Source organism: Bombina bombina, chromosome 3 (assembly GCF_027579735.1).
Source record: "Bombina bombina isolate aBomBom1 chromosome 3, aBomBom1.pri, whole genome shotgun sequence".
NCBI classification, from domain to species: Eukaryota; Metazoa; Chordata; class Amphibia; order Anura; family Bombinatoridae; genus Bombina; species Bombina bombina.
The window spans coordinates 450,235,393-450,253,988 of record NC_069501.1 but is presented as its reverse complement, the minus strand read 5'-3'; the positions used below and the strand labels follow the sequence as shown (position 1 = coordinate 450,253,988).

Here is an 18,596-nt window from a genome sequence, read left to right as displayed (position 1 = left end):
TTACCTCCTGAAAACAACACAAAATGTTATCTGCCTCAATAATCTTGTGATTAAATATTTACAAAAATAAAATTATCATTAGAGACAAACACAATGGTATTTTCAGGGGTTTAGCCTTTTGCTGATTTATCTCTTTTTATAATGTATAGTGCTAATGCTCAGAGGTGGTATCTGTGTAATTAAAATGTTGTGCTCCAAAACCATAGATGTGTATGAATTTTTAAGGGATTTTAGGGTCATTATCAGTATTCTGGACATATGTATTTGTTGGGTGACTGATTTTTAAAATTTTTAATACTGCAAAAATTCTTATTTACCTGATTGCAGATAGCGTTTGTATCTGGTGAAGTTGCTTTGTAACGTCATCCATCATGTCAGGTTATTGTCAGTGTATTTTGAACACGTTACATTCAAAAACTTTTTGGGGTACCTAGTAATAAGTGGGAAAGTATTGTCTAGCGGTTTATCAAGTTCTTTTAGCTGTGGAATTTGATAAGTCAAATGCAGCTTTGAAAAAGTCTCAATAGTTATCAACAATTTAGATTGTGATCACAACAAACAGGACTAGCATATGTTAAGTATAGGGCCATTTTTTGGCAAAACCAGTCATGTAAAATTGCTTCCAATAAAAAATGAAAATGTATCATTCTGGTTGTGTCAATATTGAAAAGTGCTTATCCACAGCCGTTTAAAATGTGGATAATTATCTAATAAAAGATTGTGATCAGCCTAATAGTATTGAGAGTTTTTCTTTAATACGCTAACAAACTAAAGTGCATTTAGATTGTGATCACAACAAACAGGACTAGCATATGTTAAGTATAGGGCCATTTTTTGGCAAAACCAGTCATGTAAAATTGCTTCCAATAAAAAATGAAAATGTATCATTCTGGTTGTGTCAATATTGAAAAGTGCTTATCCACAGCCGTTTAAAATGTGGATAATTATCTAATAAAAGATTGTGATCAGCCTAATAGTATTGAGAGTTTTTCTTTAATACGCTAACAAACTAAAGTGCATTTTTAATACAGAGTAGAATGTACTTTTAAGTTTGTAGCTAATGTGTCACACAAATAGTGGGAGGCTTTCTCCTGCAAGTTAGAATGCATACAGATTCTATATAACCATATGTATATAAGGGTTAATTTATCTGTAAAACATCTATATTAACAGTGTCTATCATCTGGTGTTGTGTCATGGGCCATACAGCACAGAACCATTATTTTTCCAGATTACCCATTTGTTGCACAACTATGCAAAGCTGTTTTACAAAGATGTAGTTCCTTTATATGACTCTGGGAGCAGAGCTGAGAATTTTCAGCTGCGTCACATAGCAGAGAGAGAGAGAGAGAGAGAGAGAAGCAGGCTGTGTCGACAGGTCTCTGAAAATCAGCTGCAGCAACAGCATAGAAGAGAGCTGTCGAAGCTAGCAAGTATTATGAGTAACACTCTCAGAAGCTCTGCATCTCTACTCGAACCGATGCTTCATCACCTGTATTATTGTATATCAGGGACCCATTGTAAATGCGACACATTTTAATCCCGCAAGGGGAGGAGGTGGTGAAAGGGGGACGATGAGATTCGAAACGGGTAATCTTAAGGAAAGGGTTAACGGCGAGAACATTCTGGAAGCTTCTAAACGTGAATGGAGGTCACGCGGATGCCCAAATCCTACGCAGCAGTAATTGGGGGACGAGCATTTTCATATTCCGAGATCCTGGCTGTAACCACAGACGCAACACTCAACCTAGGGACAGGCGATGATAATAAAGGCTGCGTCACCTCCAACATGACATGGCGGACGCCAGCAGGGGTTAATACCTGTTATAGGAAAAAGAAGCCATAGAGACTGGTTGAGTGTTTACGGTGTGGAATTCTTTTGCAGGTTGCACAGCTGTCGGACTGCAGATACATTGTTTTTACCCTTCTTTCTGAACCGTGAGACAACAGAAAACGTAAGGCATATAATCTTCACATTTTTCCTTATATATTGTTTTATGTCAGCTTGCTGTTCATTTATATTCTTTTTATAATGAGAGCAGAAAGGCAGCATAACATAGTGTTGTTTTTTTATTGCTTTTTTTCTCACCAGTGTAGTTGCGCAGCACCAGATTTGTTCAGCACCCTGTAGGGGATTGGGATAATTGTTGCAGAAGGGGACAAAGTGCTGGAAATGTGCATGACACTTAACCCAAGCAGTGTAAAAGAAGTGATGCTGTACTGTTCTGAAACTAAAAGGGTTAATAGGCTTTTACAGGCGTGCAAAGTGCACAAGGAGGAGGGCCAGCATTTAAGAAGTAAATGTCATCCCTCTGGCATTGAGAAGTTGTTTACCTGTCTCTCTTCTCATCTCCATGTTGGCAGTTCTCCAGCATACATGTGATATACTTGCTATGCTTCTGCATTAGTTGAGAGGATGAGCTGAAATAGGATTGGCCAAGGGTGGGCTACAAGCCCAAACATTTCATCCTATTGGTGGGCAATGATGCTGGCAGGTGAAATCCTTCTTCTCATTGGCAGAGATCATTCTGTGAAATTCTGTATCTGATTCTGTACCAAAACTTTCCCCCCCATTAATGTTAGATTAAAATGTGCCATGTATTCACACAAGCCCATTGGATATCTACTTCTAATGATAAAAGACTTGTAGTTTACTCCCTACCTTCTTCTGTAGGTAGCTAAAGCATACTATGAGAGCTGCATTCTTGTCTGAAGCAGTGGTTATTGCTGATTTTAGATTCGCCATTTTCAGGGACAGACTGAGCAAGATTTAAATGCGCAGTGTCTATACTTCATAAATATTTAAACTATGTGCTCTCTAGGTATAATTTACACATGATAGATAAGCTTGATTATCTATCAGACCTCCCAACCCGGAAAACAAATCATAACTTTTATTTAAAGTGACACATCAAAGCTATTAATATCTTAATATTAAAATCTCATTTTTAAATAATGGTGAAGGGCAAATACATAATATAATAATACTGTTTTGGTTCATTTTTTTAAACAAAAACATTTATCCTTTTTTTTTTTACTTAGTATCCATTCATTATTATTCATACATATTCTGTGTAAATATTCTATATAAATATACGTAATTCAATTTTCGAAGAGTCATTTTTATAAAGTTTTAATAAAGAAATATAAAAAAGCAGTACTATATTTTTCATAACCTATTTTATTATCCAAACAGCAATGTAACCCCTTCTGGTGCTGTAAGGCTGTTTCTTTTTCCATGCAGCCAAACTTGTTTTCAGTTATTGATTGCAAGCTCTTTAGACTTGCTTTTTACTTCTATTATGATATAAGTTTATGTTAACATATATCTGACACCCCCCCCCCCCCACCATACACACACAGTCATTTTACCTTGTTCTTATTAATAGTGGGTTACACATAAGAGGATCAAATCATCAAGCAACTAAAAACATTATTATGTGAATTCAGAGACCAGGCAATGAAAAATAAAGCAGGATGGCTTCATTGCATGGTATCTCTCAGGCTTGGACCACTCTGAAATGCTTTAGATAAAATAAAATGAAGTATTATACAAATGCTGGAAAGAATGAGGAATATATTTAATGAGAATAGATTTATTAAGCTTATTATCAGAACATGTGACATTTTCTAGGGCAATGTTTTGCAAGCTACGATGACAGCAGGAAGAAAAACAAATAAAGTTAACTAGTTAATATCAGGAAAGTACTGAGAAGATATGGAATTACATTTTTAACATTAAAGAGAAATATGGAATTGTGCAAGTAGCTGCTTTTGAAGTGGCATAAATATTTTTCTAAGACCAAATTTACTATTATGTTTTTTTCACAATTTTGCAATACATTTTCAATCTGGTAATAAACAAAAAAAGTGCGTTTTCATCCTGCGCCTTTTGACGTCACTGCCGTAATTGTTGGGTGCGCCATTATGTCCCGTGATTTGGGTAGCATTGGTGGGAGTAGTGACGCACATAATAAAACTGTGCATCATCAAATGCTGTGCTTTAGCCAGATATTTATATACCAATACAGTTAGCTTTGTGATTTGCTCAGATGTGGTATCATTATTAATTCTTAAAGCAGTCAAATCAAATTTATTTTTTGCTGTATGAGATCATTATAATGAAATGCGTCACTGATTATTCTTATTTTGTTTTGGCATGGATATATGCATCTTCAGACCTTATTACCTTCTGCAAGTGCCTTTTATTTCAGCAGGGCATATTTCATCTATGTAGCACAATGAATAGGTTGTAAAAATGGGTCAAGAACTTTTTAAATCCATTCTAAATAAAAGTATGAGATTTCTGGCTTGGGAATTTTTGGTTAACATTACCTAGCGTCTGCTCATTTAACAGCACAAATTGGCTTGGCATGGCATTCTGCACAGCATTATTAAAGTCCTTTTTCAGATCTCTGACATGTATGTCTCATTCTAGCATTTATAGTTGTAGTTTCCTGCACATCTTCCCCACAGTGTGAATCTAAACTGAGAAAAAAAGGCTGAGTTTTGTAGAATGATTGTATAAGTATTGATTTTCTAGCATGTAACTGAATGAGTGTCACTGCTCAGAAAAACTCCACTAGTAAAGGGTTTCTGGGTGCGTCATGTTTATAATACATTTAACTCTTAGTCTTTCAAAGGGCTGTAATGTTTCGTATTGCTGGCTCATTTGACCTTGTAATGAATGATAAGTCAACCAAGTATTACGGAGCCGTGATCACAGCAGGGTGATCAAAGTGTTAAACAAAATAAGGGCTGGGACTAAAATATACCAAATTGCACATCAACTCTTCATCCTGAAAGAGTTTTGGTAATACACACGCTTATATTTTTTTAATTTCTTTACCACTGTTTTACATTATTGAGGTTCTTGGCTGGAGTGGCTGGTTCTAGAGTATAATAAATAGATTTATCAAAAGTTGACCACAAAGTTATATCTCAGGGATGCAGGGAGTACTGGTTTGGGGTTCATCTTCTGCTTCCTATAGCTATCTTTATTTTTTAAAGGGACATGGTACTGGAAAATGAAATACTCTACTTTTCAAAGATGTTAAATATATATATTTCTGCTTGGGTGTTGCAAAGCTTTGCAGTGCCAGAACAGAATACATCTAATGATTGGTGAGGTTGTGTTGATTGGCTGTTCTTGTTCCTGCTCAGAACCAACAGTTCTCTACAGCTCTGGAAAATAACTTTATCTATGTGTTTATACCACTTCTTTTTCCCACTTGTCTTGCTCTACATAGAGAAGGGAGAAAGCTACATATAAAAAGCTTATTTAGGTCAATCAGCATATTTGAGGTTTTGGGGTGCAAACACCCTCAACCCCCACACAGAAGTAATACTGGTGTTCAGCATATAATGGCCAGTAAGAAAATGCTATGTGAATTTCAAAAGAATAGGATGCTTACTAGTGGAACAATAAAGGTTTGAAACCAATTACTTATAGTCAAAGTGGGCAACTACAGCAAGGATAGAATGTGCATCCCTCGCTTCCTCTAAGGCTGCATTGTACATTTAATCCATATATATATTTATATATATATATATATATATATATATACACACAGACATCCCAACTCTCCCTGAAGTTCAAGGAGTCTCCCTGATTGTAATAGCGGCTCCCTGATGCCAGCAAATGGAATGCAATCTCCCTGAAACTCCAAGTACCATGATCCGATGTGGCCCAAATTTAGAAAAGTGTTTCTTTAAAGGAATACTAACTTTTGCTGACCTTAAGCAAAACGCACTCAACATTAAACATTGCAATGTTAATATAAATAAAAGGTACCTTTTCATTTTGAAAAACGAAGCTCCCTTTAGCATAAAAATATGCTTTCTGTCAATGACGTTGTTATCCAGCCCTCAAATGTGGGCCGTCTAAGCAATAACATACTTGCCAATCGTATGGCCAGTATTAGCATGTCATTTAAATACATTTTCGTCACTCATCGCATGCGCAATTGTTTTCTATTAGTCTCGCATGCGCATATTGGCACAGAAGCCGACATAGCTGACAACAGACAGAAAATAACGCATGCGCACATTAAATTTCAATCTATCCGATGACGTTGCGTGAAATCGCGCATGCGCATTGCGCCCGGTAGTCGCCATCTTCCAACTGGAGTTGTCCTCCAGGATTGGAATACAGCTACGGACTATAAATCAGTGGGTTTGGAAAACAATTAAAATTAAATAAGTTATATATTGAAAACGAATAAGATTTCAAATAGGATGTACATTTAAAAAAGATTTATTTAACAGTATACTATTGTTACAACACGAGAGTATATTTGACTACAGTTGCCCTTTAAGGAATGCCTTTAGTTGCTGGGACGTTATAGAACCCTCAAAGCATGCATCAGTAACCAAAAAGCCCCCACTGATTCTAATAAAATAAAAACACAAATACTACCTTATTTACTGCATGTAATTAAACTTCTAAAATATTTAAAGGGACAGTCTACATCAGAATTTTTATTGTTTTAAAAGATAGATAATCCCTTTATTACCCATTCCCCAGTTTGGCATAACCAACACAGTTATATTAATATACTTTTAACCTCTGTGATTATCTTGTATCTAAGCCTCTGCAAACTGCCCCTTTATTTCAGTTCTTTTGACAGACTTGCAGTCTAGCCAATCAGTGCCTGCTCCCAAATAACTTCACGTGCACGAGCACAGTGTTATCTATATGAAACACATGAACTAACACCCTCTAGTGGTGAAAAACTGTTAAAATGCATTCTGAAAAGAGGTGGCCTTCAAGGTCTAAGAAATTAGCATATGAACCTCCTAGATTAAGCTTTCAACTAAGAATACCAAGAGAACAAAGCAAAATTGGTGATTAAAGTAAATTGGAAAATTGTTTAAAATTACATGCCCTATCTGAATCATGAAAGTTTATTTTGGCCTAGACTGTCCCTTTAAGCATTCAACAAGGGTACGATCACTGGAAAAAAAAAGTTTGTTGTATGTGGTTGTGCAATAAAGCTACCTTTTTAAATGTGACTTTAGAGGGAAGCTACTTTAATGATAAGTCTCTATCTTTAGGGTTTCAAGGTGTCCAATATATAACTGGGAGGAGGGGGGGTGCAGTAGCGGCTGAAGCCACCTCCCTGAAATTAGTTTTATATTATAGTTTATATTATATATATATATATATATATATATATATATATATATATATATATATATATATATATATAATGTCCCACAGAAACACATTTTTTAAATTGAATATAGATGAAAGAGAAAAAAAGGATTGTCTGGTGGTTTGGGAGGAAAACAGAAACTATGTGCTTCTGAGGAGAGGTTACAGTTATGTGCAATAAAAGTCAGCAAGGGTTTCATGTAGTCCCCAGACTGTCAGTTACTCAACATTCAAGTTTGATAAACAGAAAATCATTGCTTTCAGATAGGTGCAGTTATGTAAAAATCAACTGAGGAGTAAAATCTTAATAATATTAAAGTGCAACTTACTATAGTCTTTATATTTGAACTGATCTAAAACAAACAGCAATAAAAACCATACCATACCTTGTCATATTTTTTTTTTTTACTGCATCCAGCCTGTCCACTGAGTGAAATACCACTTTAAAAACAATCACGGCTTGTGTAATGTTACTGCGTAGCATCACTCTCTGCTGAGTCATGTCCATAATGGAGCTTGCATTTCAACCTTGTCCTTTAGGTGGCGCTGCTATAATAACACTGGCTCAGAATGCCAGTCTTATTCAACCTGCGTAGTAACTAACCATTTGCCTGGCATCCGTAGCTTAGGAGCAGAGACGCTATTGGATTCTCCACATCCTCCACACTAACATCTTCCTGTGTGTGTGTACAGTCCTTGTGAAGGGGCAGCCTCTGCTGGGAAGGTTTGCAACATCTCTTAACTGCTGCTGATTTTCCTACATTTGTGTTTCATGATGCTGACATTAAGATTTGTGCATGTATAATGTATACATGAGTATGATTAGGTTTTCTCCCGTGTTTACAGTTTGGTTTGCTATAGTCAGTCATATGTTATTCTTTTAACAGCGTGTATTACAATATTTCGTTATATTTTGTTTTTATTCGGTTTGCTTTTAGTTTTTGCATATTTAAAGGGACAATATACAACTTAGTCTTCTTAAAGTCTTACTTTAAGCTGCAAATATGTTTATTATTAAAAAAAAATAATTTAAAATATATATATCATTTGTCTATGGTAAAATCTGAGTTTAGTGTTAAAAATGTATTTCTCGGCCATACTGCATTATTTTACTTAAAAAATTGGTTTGGGGGTTCAGATGAGGGTAATACTGCACTGTTTTTATCACCAGGAACAAAAATGGTAGACATATTTTGGGTGTAAAATCTCTATTTTTCTCCATAGACTTAAAGGGACATTCCAGTCAAAGTATAAATGCACATAGATTTATTGCATCTTTGAGCAGAAACATATTTGCAATATAAATGTATTAGCAAAAATGCTTCTTTTAAGAGTTATCACTGTTTTAGTGTTAACATTTTTTCTCTGCATGTGCATGTGAAGCATAGCTAGATATTTTCACTGCACCCACATTTTAAATAATGCAGCTGCTTAGATCATCACTGGGGCTTGTATCATGTCAGCAATTAACAAATGGAGTCATTACCAGATAGTACAAGCACCTTAGGCTCTCAGAACAAGTGTTATGTTTAAAATGCTGGTGCACGGTGCATACTTAAATACACTTTTGAAATAGCTATAACTTTTATTAGAAGCATTTTTGCTAATGCATGTATATTACAAAATTGCTTCTGTTCAATACCAAAATGCACCCATGTGGTTTCCAATTTGGGCTGGAATATATCTTTAACCCCAGACAGCTCTTAAACATCAGCTCTGCTAACCTACATGGATACATTGTATTTGTTTACATTTCTGCAGGTTTTTATACATGTGTAACTATTTACTGTACTCGATACTAAACCCAATTTTGTTCTGTCATGATTCGGATAGACTGAGCATGCAATTTTAAGCAACTTTCTAAATTACTCCTATTATCAATTTGTTTATTCTTTCTCTTGGTATCTTTATTTGAAAAGCAGGAATGAAAGCTTAGCTGGCCCATTTTAAGTTCAGCAACTGGGTAGCGCTTTCTGATTGGTGGCTAAATTTAGCCACCAATCAGAAAGCACTATCCATGGTGCTGAACCAGCTCTAAGCTTTGATTTCTGATTTTATGCAAATAAAGATAGAAAGAGAATGAAGAAAAATGTATAATCGGAGTAAATTCGAAATTTGATTAAAATTGTATGCTCTATCCGAATCATAAAAGATAAAAAATTGGGTTTAGTATCCCTTTAAAGTGATAGCAGATTCTAGCATTTGTGAAACTCTAGGATATACCAATGCAACAAATAAAGGGGACTTTCAGTTATGAAGTATTAAATACTTCATGCTGAAAGTTCCTTTATTTGTCTGCAGCAATTGCTGTGCTGACCGCCTCAGAACGCCCACGACAGAACCCTATATTATCATTGATGTGACCTTAGCCAATAGCGTGCTAGCTATCCAGCATAATGCCAGCTGGTCCGCATGGCTATTGGCTAAGAGGTGTAAATGTCACCTCTTTGAACAATAGCGTTCTGCTGCGGGCGACCTGAGGAGCTCAGCGCGACGAACACTGCAGACAAATAAAGGAACTTTCGGCATGAAATATTTTATACTTCATGACTGAAAGTCCCCGTTATTTGTTGCACTTTTAAATCCTAGCATTTCAGAAAAGCTAAAATTTACTATTACTTTAATGTGGCCTTGTCAGTATTTACTGTGGGCTAGATTACAAGTGGAGTGCTAATAATAACCAGCCATTACAAGTGGCTGGTTATTGCTACCGCAAGCTGGCAGAACCAGTTAATTTTTTGAGCGCTAACTAGAGGTCAGACCTCAGTTTAATTTTTAAAATGTTCCCCAATTGCCCCAAAAATAAAATGTGAGGATCCTTTTTGAAGAAAAAAAAAATGTATATATATATATTTTTTTTTTTAAACTGCACTTAGCAGTTTTTAGGGTTTAAAGTGTGCAGGTGTGGGGTGTTTAGATTAGCAGTTTTTAGGGTTTAAAGTGTGCAGGTGTGGGGTGTTTAGATTAGCAGTTTTTAGGGTTTAAAGTGTGCAGGTGTGGGGTGTTTAGATTAGCAGTTTTTAGGGTTTAAAGTGTGCAGGTGTGGGGTGTTTAGATTAGCAGTTTTTAGGGTTTAAAGTGTGCATGTGTGGGGTGTTTAGATTAGCAGTTTTCAGGGTTTAAAGTGTGCAGGTGTGGGGTGTTTAGATTAGCAGTTTTTAGGGTTTAAAGTGTGGGGTGTTTAGATTAGCAGTTTTTAGGGTTTAAAGTGTGGGGTGTTTAGATTAGCAGTTTTTAGGGTTTAAAGTGTGCAAGTGTGGGGTGTTTAGATTAGCAGTTTTTAGGGTTTAAAGTGTGCAGGTGTGGGGTGTTTAGATTAGCAGTTTTTAGGGTTTAAAGTGTGCAGGTGTGGGGTGTTTAGATTAGCAGTTTTTAGGGTTTAAAGTGTGCAGGTGTGGGGTGTTTAGATTAGCAGTTTTTAGGGTTTAAAGTGTGCAGGTGTGGGGTGTTTAGATTAGCAGTTTTTAGGGTTTAAAGTGTGCAGGTGTGGGGTGTTTAGATTAGCAGTTTTTAGGGTTTAAAGTGTGCAGGTGTGGGGTGTTTAGAAAAAAAACAGCACTGAAAAGTGCCTTTACATAGCGGTCAATGGGGAACTGTGTGTTCTCTATAAATATATATATATGCTTATACACAGAAATATTTGTGTTAATATGTGTATATATACATATATGAACATATAAATATATATGTATATTCATATATATTTAAAATTGCTGCCCATTGCTGCACGACTTACAACCATCACTACGCTAGTTCTTATGCCGTATCTCACCGCATGAGAACAAGGCTCCCATTATGAAAGTGCTCTCTATTAAGCGCAAAGCTTCCATGCAATGGTGGTCACTTCAAATACCAGCGCACAATTGCATGCACTGGTATTACGAGTGGAGTACAAATATCTCGCTTGCAAAAGCTCATATTTGCTCTCCACTTGTAATCTGGCCCTGTATAGGCAAATGGTGCTGAGAAAAGAAAATTCACACAGCTCACTGCATGCTCACACAGTCTTGAAGGGACAGGCACACGTAACCACGCAGACTTTAGAGGGACAACTCACAACACAAGCACAGTCTTAAAGGGACAGATTGCACACCCTTTTTGTTCTTGAAGATAAAAACAGTAGAGTATCATTTGTAAACCCATACCAATTTTTGAAGTAAAATAATGCAGTATGGGCGAGAAAATAATTTAGAACGCTAAACTCAGATCATACTTAATTTAATAAGTGTGTATGTATGTGTGTGTGTGTGTGTGTGTGTGTATGTATGTATATATATATATATATAAATTATATCATCCATCATTGTTATCCTATTTAACTGGGGCACTTGGATCATATTTTTCAATTATTATTTAAAAAAATATATGTTTATTATAAAGTGTAAAAACAAGTGCAAATTTTATTTTGTAAATGTATATTTTGATATGTTAAAGACCACTGCGCCATAACCTGTCCGTCTGCTCTGAGGAGGTGGACAGAGATCACCGGAAATCAACCCGATCAAATATGATCGAGTTGATTGACCCCCTCTGCTAGCGGCCGGTTGGCCGCGAATCTGCAGGGGGCGGCATTGCACCAGCAGTTCACATGAACTGCTGGTGCAATGCGGAGAGCGTATTGCTGTCCGCATTCAGCAATGTCTGTCGGACATGATCTGCTGATTGGATCATGTCGGACAGACATTTGTTAAATATGCCCCAGTGTTTTTGGAGTGAAAAAGGAAATCCAACTACTGATATACTTATCGGTGATATTTATCAAATACATTAATAGCATCAATAAATTATGCTGCAGATGTATTGTAATACTGGTTTAAACTGTCGGCAAATAACAAGCACCATTCCAGTTATGACAGAATGCTAGGCCACATGAATGAAATGTAACATTCAGATATTGATTCTCATAAAACTATTTCAGTATTCTGGAAGGGAAAAGGACGTTTGATATCCAGGGTATAAAAATTAAACTGGAGCAAATCTTTAGAAATGTGGAAATTAACAGTAGCAATTCTAAAGAAGTATTCAGTGGGACAAAACAAATGTCCAATCAACTCTTTATTCTACTATTCACTACTGTGTAGTTTTAAATAACAATGATTCCTGAAGGTGCATGGCCATGATTGACTAGACAGGAAGGAGTGATTGTTAACATTTTGAAAAATGTTATGATTGGACATAAACATGTGAGGGAGTGAATAAATAAAAATGTAAACAGGTGACTGGAGAACCGTTAAAGGAGTTTTGGGGACATAGAAATATGGAGATGATATGGTGGGAATACTGTATTTCTTAGGCTACAGTGATATTATGTGTGGGATATTTTTTGCTGTCCTCCACCCATTCATTTTTGTGGATGACTATGAAGAGGTTCCTTGTTTAAACATAAGAAGCAAGTTAAATACAGTGTCATATGCTATTTACGGTCCTCTGCAGAGGAAGACATATAAGACCTCTAACATGACATAGGCAAGATATTCTATGAAAAATAACTGTAAACCCTATTGAAAGTGTAGAATGTGAGTTCCTTCATTTGTAAGTGGAGAGGGTATCATATCACAATTAACAGGAAAACACCATGAGTGATTTAGAGAAGAATAGTCTCAATATGACAACCCCCTTTTTATATTAGGAATCCACTGAAGATAAAATAAAACATGCCAGAGCTCCAGCTGGGTAATCTACAGGATCTTATAACTTCTATTGCACACACAATAGCTCTCAACATTGTTCTATTAAAAAAAACAACATTTAGGTAGATTCTATTCCATTTAAAAAGCTTAACATTTAAAAAAAAAATCCACTAAAGTTAATTACAATTTTTTATAGACAAATTCTGTGATTACTGGAGTATGATCTACTCTATTTACTTAAAGGGACACTGAACCCAATTTTTTCTTTCATGATTCAGATAGAGCATGCAATTTTAAGTAACTTTCTAATTTACTCCTATTATCTTCGTTCTCTTGCTATCTTTATTTGAAAATCATAATTTTAAATCTTAGCAGCCGGCCCATTTTAGGTTCAGCACCATGGATAGTGCTTGCTTATTGGAGGCTGACAATTACCCACCAATAAGCAAGCATAACCGTGGTTCTCAACCAAAAATGGGCCGGCTCCTATGCATCACATTCCTGCTTTTTAAATAAAGATAGCAAGGAAATTGATAATAGGAGTAAATTAGAAAGTTGCTTAAAATTGCATGCTCTATCTGAATCATTAAAGAAAAAAATTGCATTTAGTGTCCCTTTAATGTGTTACATTTTTAAAAAAAAATAAGTAGAAAAGGGTATGCTATCCATTTCACTATTTTGGAAGATATAATAAACCTTGCTGTGCAGATCTTTTTATTGCACAATGTATTCTGTTTTTTTTTTCCTATTTTTGTGTTAATTTCTTTAGTTTTGTCTCTCTTTTTTTTAATCTATAAACTCAAATATGTTATAGAGAGATGTTTGTCTTTTCTTGCAATTCTTTTGTATTTTACTATCAAATAGAGGGCATTGGGGTTTCAGAGGGGAAAGCAGATATATTTCACAGAAGGAAATGTAATTCATTGTATTATATTTTCAGATGGATGCCATTGGGGTTTCAGAATGAATAACAGGCAGAGGGAATATTAAAGTGTGGTATCTGGGTAACCAAGGTTAACAGGGATATCTATGGAGCTGACTCATTATTTTGTTGGAGTGGTTTGTGACTGAGCTGCTAATTAAAGGCTCAGAAGCAATAAAAAAAATCTAGTGCTAAAGGAATATACCAGTAGCCTTATACTGGCAATAGGCAGTTAACCGTGACTAGGGTTGCCACCTTTCCTGGAAAAAAATACTAATTAGCATAAATAATTCTACTGCATAAATCGGGAACTAAAGCTGCTAGGACTGATTACATTGGTTTATAATTAGATACCAATACACTTAGAAGAGGTTTTACCATGATAGCATGTTTATTTTTATATTTATCTATATTTTCAACTTTGACCTGAAACTTAAAAATACCAGCCATGTTGGTGGCAGTCACTGGCTTTATCACAATTTAGTTCTATCTATTGAACCTTTTTAGTTGTGGCAGCTCAATGCTAATGTAAAGACTTTACTACCAGTAGCTAATCCTAAGGGCCCAATTTTCCAAAGCTCTCTGATCTGGCGAGATTATCTAAGACATCTTGTCAATTGTGCAAGTTCCCTGAAAGAATTTTAAAAAGGAAAAATTTACTTTGCATAAGTAAATCTTAAAGTCTTACTTTATATTAGGCTGCAAATATTCCCTGCTCCCTTTCTATATCATGCAGCAGTAACAGTAAAAAAGTTATTTTAAAATGAATATTGTTTCTGGCCACTTTGAAATGGCTGCCAAGCTCCGCCCACTGATGACATCACAATCTAAAGACCGCTGCTCCATAACCTGTCCGCCTGCTCTGAGGAGGCGGAAAGAGATCGCCAGAAATCAACCCGATCGAATATGATCGGGTTGATTGACACCCCCTGCTAGCAACCGCAAATCTGCAGGGGGTGACATTGCACCAGCAGTTCACAAGAACTGCGGGTGCAATGCTGAATGCGGAGAGCCTTTTGCTGTCCGCCTTCAGCGATGTCTGTCGGACATGATCCGCTGATCGGATCATGTCGGACAGACATTTGATAAATAGGCCCCACTAACTGGATTTAAGAGACTGTCAATGCTATTCAGCAGAGTGCATAGATGCAGCCATATCATGATGTCATCAGTGGGCAGGGCTTGGCAGCCATTTCTAAGTGACCAGAAACAGTAGTCATTTTAAAATAACTTTTTTACTGTTACTGCTGCATGATATAAAAAGGGGTGCAGAAGGCTATTTGCAGCTTAATCTAAGGTAAGACTTTAAGATGACTAAGGCGTAGACTGTCCCTTTAAATATTGTAAACAATTATAAATTGTACTTTCACTCATTTATTTTGCCTGCTTTTAACTCTAGACTTGAATGCATGTTGCATACTTACAGGCTGGGAACTCTGACCACCGTCTTTCTCGCAGCTTGCCTTGTCAGAACAGTTGGCCTGGTTTGCAGGAACTGCTCTGGTCACGGCGTGCCTCAACTCCATCCAACCCTGCCCAAGAACATAATACAAATATACTTAGGATGCTTTACAAGGGTTTGTTCTGAAACTGCAGAACCCTGCTAGTTTTTCTAACAAAATTGCAATTTTAAAAAACTTATAAAATTTATTTTTATAGAGATCTTTTTTTTTGCAATGCAGGACTTACCTATTGATATATATTATGCACATACCGAAAAAGACTTTAAAGGAGGGAAACTGTGGATGCATGTTTTATTTGATCTGTTGCTCCATATTTGCTCCAACATGAATATATGCAGGTCCTTGGACTATAAATGCCCTGCAATGTAATATAATGAAAGCAGTACCTTCATGTACAGGTCCTTGGTTAAATTGATCTGAACTGAGGTCTTTTAATCTTGACAAGTACTTGACAGGAGCTTCCGAGGCATAAGTGTGGTCTGAAGTCTCATGTGGGCATATAGTTGACGGGCTTCTGGGCCATGGGTCCTATCTATGGTCCAATATGGACAAATAATTGACAGGCATTAAATACAAAGTAGTATGATTTGAGGTTGGTTGTGGGACAATCAAACAAGGTTTTGCAAACATTACATAGCTTTCTTATTGATGGTTGCCAGGAGCTACAGGGCCATGAGGTCTAAACTGAGGTCTAATCACAACCCTGCACCTACTACTTCCCCCATTCTTACACTGATTGTACAGTATTACTTTCATAATAGGGTTAGAATCCATGAGCCTTGACTTGTGGGATTGAATTCCCACCACTAGGAGGAGGCAAAGATACCACAAACACCAATTGTTTTTTAATCTTCCCACCTCCCTGCACAACTCCATTTTATTCTTTTTGCTCCCAAGAGTAGGTGAAGATTTGAGGTGCTCCATATTTTAATTGGATACGGGTGCTCAGACCTAAGTGAGACTCATTACCCCTCCTTTTCAACAAACCTTGGATTAAGGGGTATAGGAGTATTGGGTAGTGACGCAGTTTTTCCCTATGGGATTTTAGTCACAAGCCTTCCATGGGTGTCATGGGGACCTGTCCCTAGCCTCCTCCTGTAGGGCCATCATTGTACTCTTCAATATCCTCTGCTGAGCCTGTTTAGGAAAAATGGTGCTAGTGAACACATTAGCAGAATGCTCCAAAAAATTAATTGGACTAGATTCATATAGTCATTTGTGAGTTTGCCAAGGGGCCTTGTTGTGAAGGTGAGATTATGATTGAAATTCATGCAGTATCACTTCACCATTATTTTCGACAAATTTGTGAGTAGGCATGCAATTATCATCTATAGTTGCACTAAGCTCCCAGTACATGAAATCTCGCACATGAAGTGAGAAATTATTGCTAAGTAGTTAAAATATTTACAGCTGCAATAACTTCCGAAACACAGTTAACATATATATCTTTGTGTTTTGTGCCTGTTTTGTTATATAAAAGTAGTCTCACTGGATAGAATGTTAGGTGTCTTAGACACGAACGAGAGACTAACCATGGGCATTTTGTGAAGTATGACTGTAATTTTTTACCTATAATTATGCCCAGAATTTGGAATTCATAAAGACTATATTCCTCTTGTGAAATATCTCTTCTTGCAATCATGTCTTGCTAGTTCAAAGCTTATGTGGTTGCACTGAATTTTCTTTTCTTTTACTTTTTTTTTCGAAGCTCCAAACTTTTTTTTTTTTTTCCCCCATATGTTTACAGGTATGGGTTAACTTGCCATAATAAAAGAGGGGGGTATAAGAGACTAATTTGGGTTTTGAATGTGATTCAGCCAAAATGGTGCATCAAGTACAGTTTCCTACCTTCAGAATATAACTGCTCCAAATACATGTTTTATAAACCAGAACTATTACAATAGCAGATAACACTCAGCACTATTTTGAATCATTGTTTATTGTTGAACGGATTGTACTATTTTCCAGGTTTGCTGTGCAAGCTGCCCTCAGTCACTGGAAATTTGTCTACCTGGTTGAAATCTAATCACTGTTGTACACCTCTGACCTTCAACTTGCATAAAGGAGCAATACAGCCTTACTGGTGCAGCTATATGCTTTTTAGTCATGTTTTCAACAGTTTGTTTAACACATGCAAGTTTGAATTACAAGCCTTATGTCAGGGTGCCAGGAATCAGACTGAGACGAGAAGTGCAAAAATAATCACACATTTTATTAATAACAAAAAATAATAAAAAGTCCACAAGTCAAACAACAAGCCAGGAGTCAAAGCCAGAGCTTGTAGTCAGACGAGCCGAGTCAGGAGCCAAAGCGAGTAGTCAGACGAACCGGAATCAGGGACAAGGAGAACAGCAGAGTCAGGAACAAGCCAGGGATCAGGAACCAGGAGGGACGTCAGACAGCCAGGTAATACACTAGAACTCACAAATAAGTCTGACACAACGCAAGGGCAAAGCAATACTGAACAGAGGCCCTTTAAATAATAAGAGATGACATCACAATTCTGAGACTGCATCATGTCTCACACGGATGATGTATACCAGTCTGGCTATAAAAGGGCGTACAGGAAATGAGCAGCATCACACACTCTGCACCAGACTCAGCAAGAGAGGTGAGTAAAATGGCTGCCAGCAGCACATGGCAAACAAAGCAGGAAAAAAAACCTGACACCTTAGATTTCAGAGGGGACTTCAATAGCAAAAAAATAAATTATTTACAAAATTTACACTTTCAAAAGGATGACGTAACTAACAGATGTTCTAGTTTTGCCAATTTATGAATGTATATTTAGTAAATGTTTTTTTAAAAGGCTGCTATTAGACTATATCACAGTTATACATGTGCTGTTTTGAACTTAAAAAAAATATATATGTTGGTTGGAGGAGATTTACTTAAAAGACCACTCAATAAAGTAAGATTTTATGACAATATACACATTATAGATAGTAAATATAGCTTTTTAAAGTTTTTATTTTGTCCGCTTCACGTATACTTGCCTGTGAAGGCCGGGGCCCACATATTCCTTGATTGATACTAGTGATGTTAACCAATGATGTTGCCGACCCAGTGTGAATGTGCCCAGGCCAAGGAATTTGTGCACATAAAAGGAGAAAAGTGTACAGTATTCCCAGAATGAGCAGCCAGATTGATGCATATTTTATCAATCAAGCAAGTTTCTTCTACATAGCCTTCCTTTTGTACATGATGTCCTTATAATTAAGTTTTTGTATATCTTATATAGCGCCAGTCTCCTATTTAATACTTTGCTATTTCCCCTCAAGGTAGACGTGATCCTCCTTATTCAGTGTCGGCAACCCATCACTACAATGTTGATTTCTAATCATACAGTCCCATCTACGCTTTCATAAAGCATATTGTTGTTAAAACAGCATATTATAAAAGCATATTATATTTGTGATTAGCAC

At 36.5% G+C, this 18,596-nt stretch overlaps 1 protein-coding gene across 3 annotated transcripts in view; it reads right to left on the bottom strand.

Annotated features, from left to right (window-relative positions):
- LOC128651694 (uncharacterized) overlaps positions 1 to 7,621 on the bottom strand; it is a 29,577-nt gene extending 21,956 nt beyond the window's left edge. The window contains exon 1 of one of the 3 annotated variants that reach the window (XM_053704680.1): positions 7,543 to 7,621. Coding sequence is in view for 1 of the 3 variants with exons in the window: in XM_053704683.1 (XP_053560658.1) it covers positions 2,335 to 2,356 (22 nt within the window). In the remaining 2 variants the exon portion in view is untranslated. Of the gene's footprint in view, positions 1 to 2,334; positions 2,411 to 7,542 lie in introns of those variants that run through there. The other 2 variants (XM_053704682.1, XM_053704683.1) reach the window with 2 other exon arrangements.
- Between the last annotated feature and the right edge of the window lie 10,975 nt (positions 7,622 to 18,596).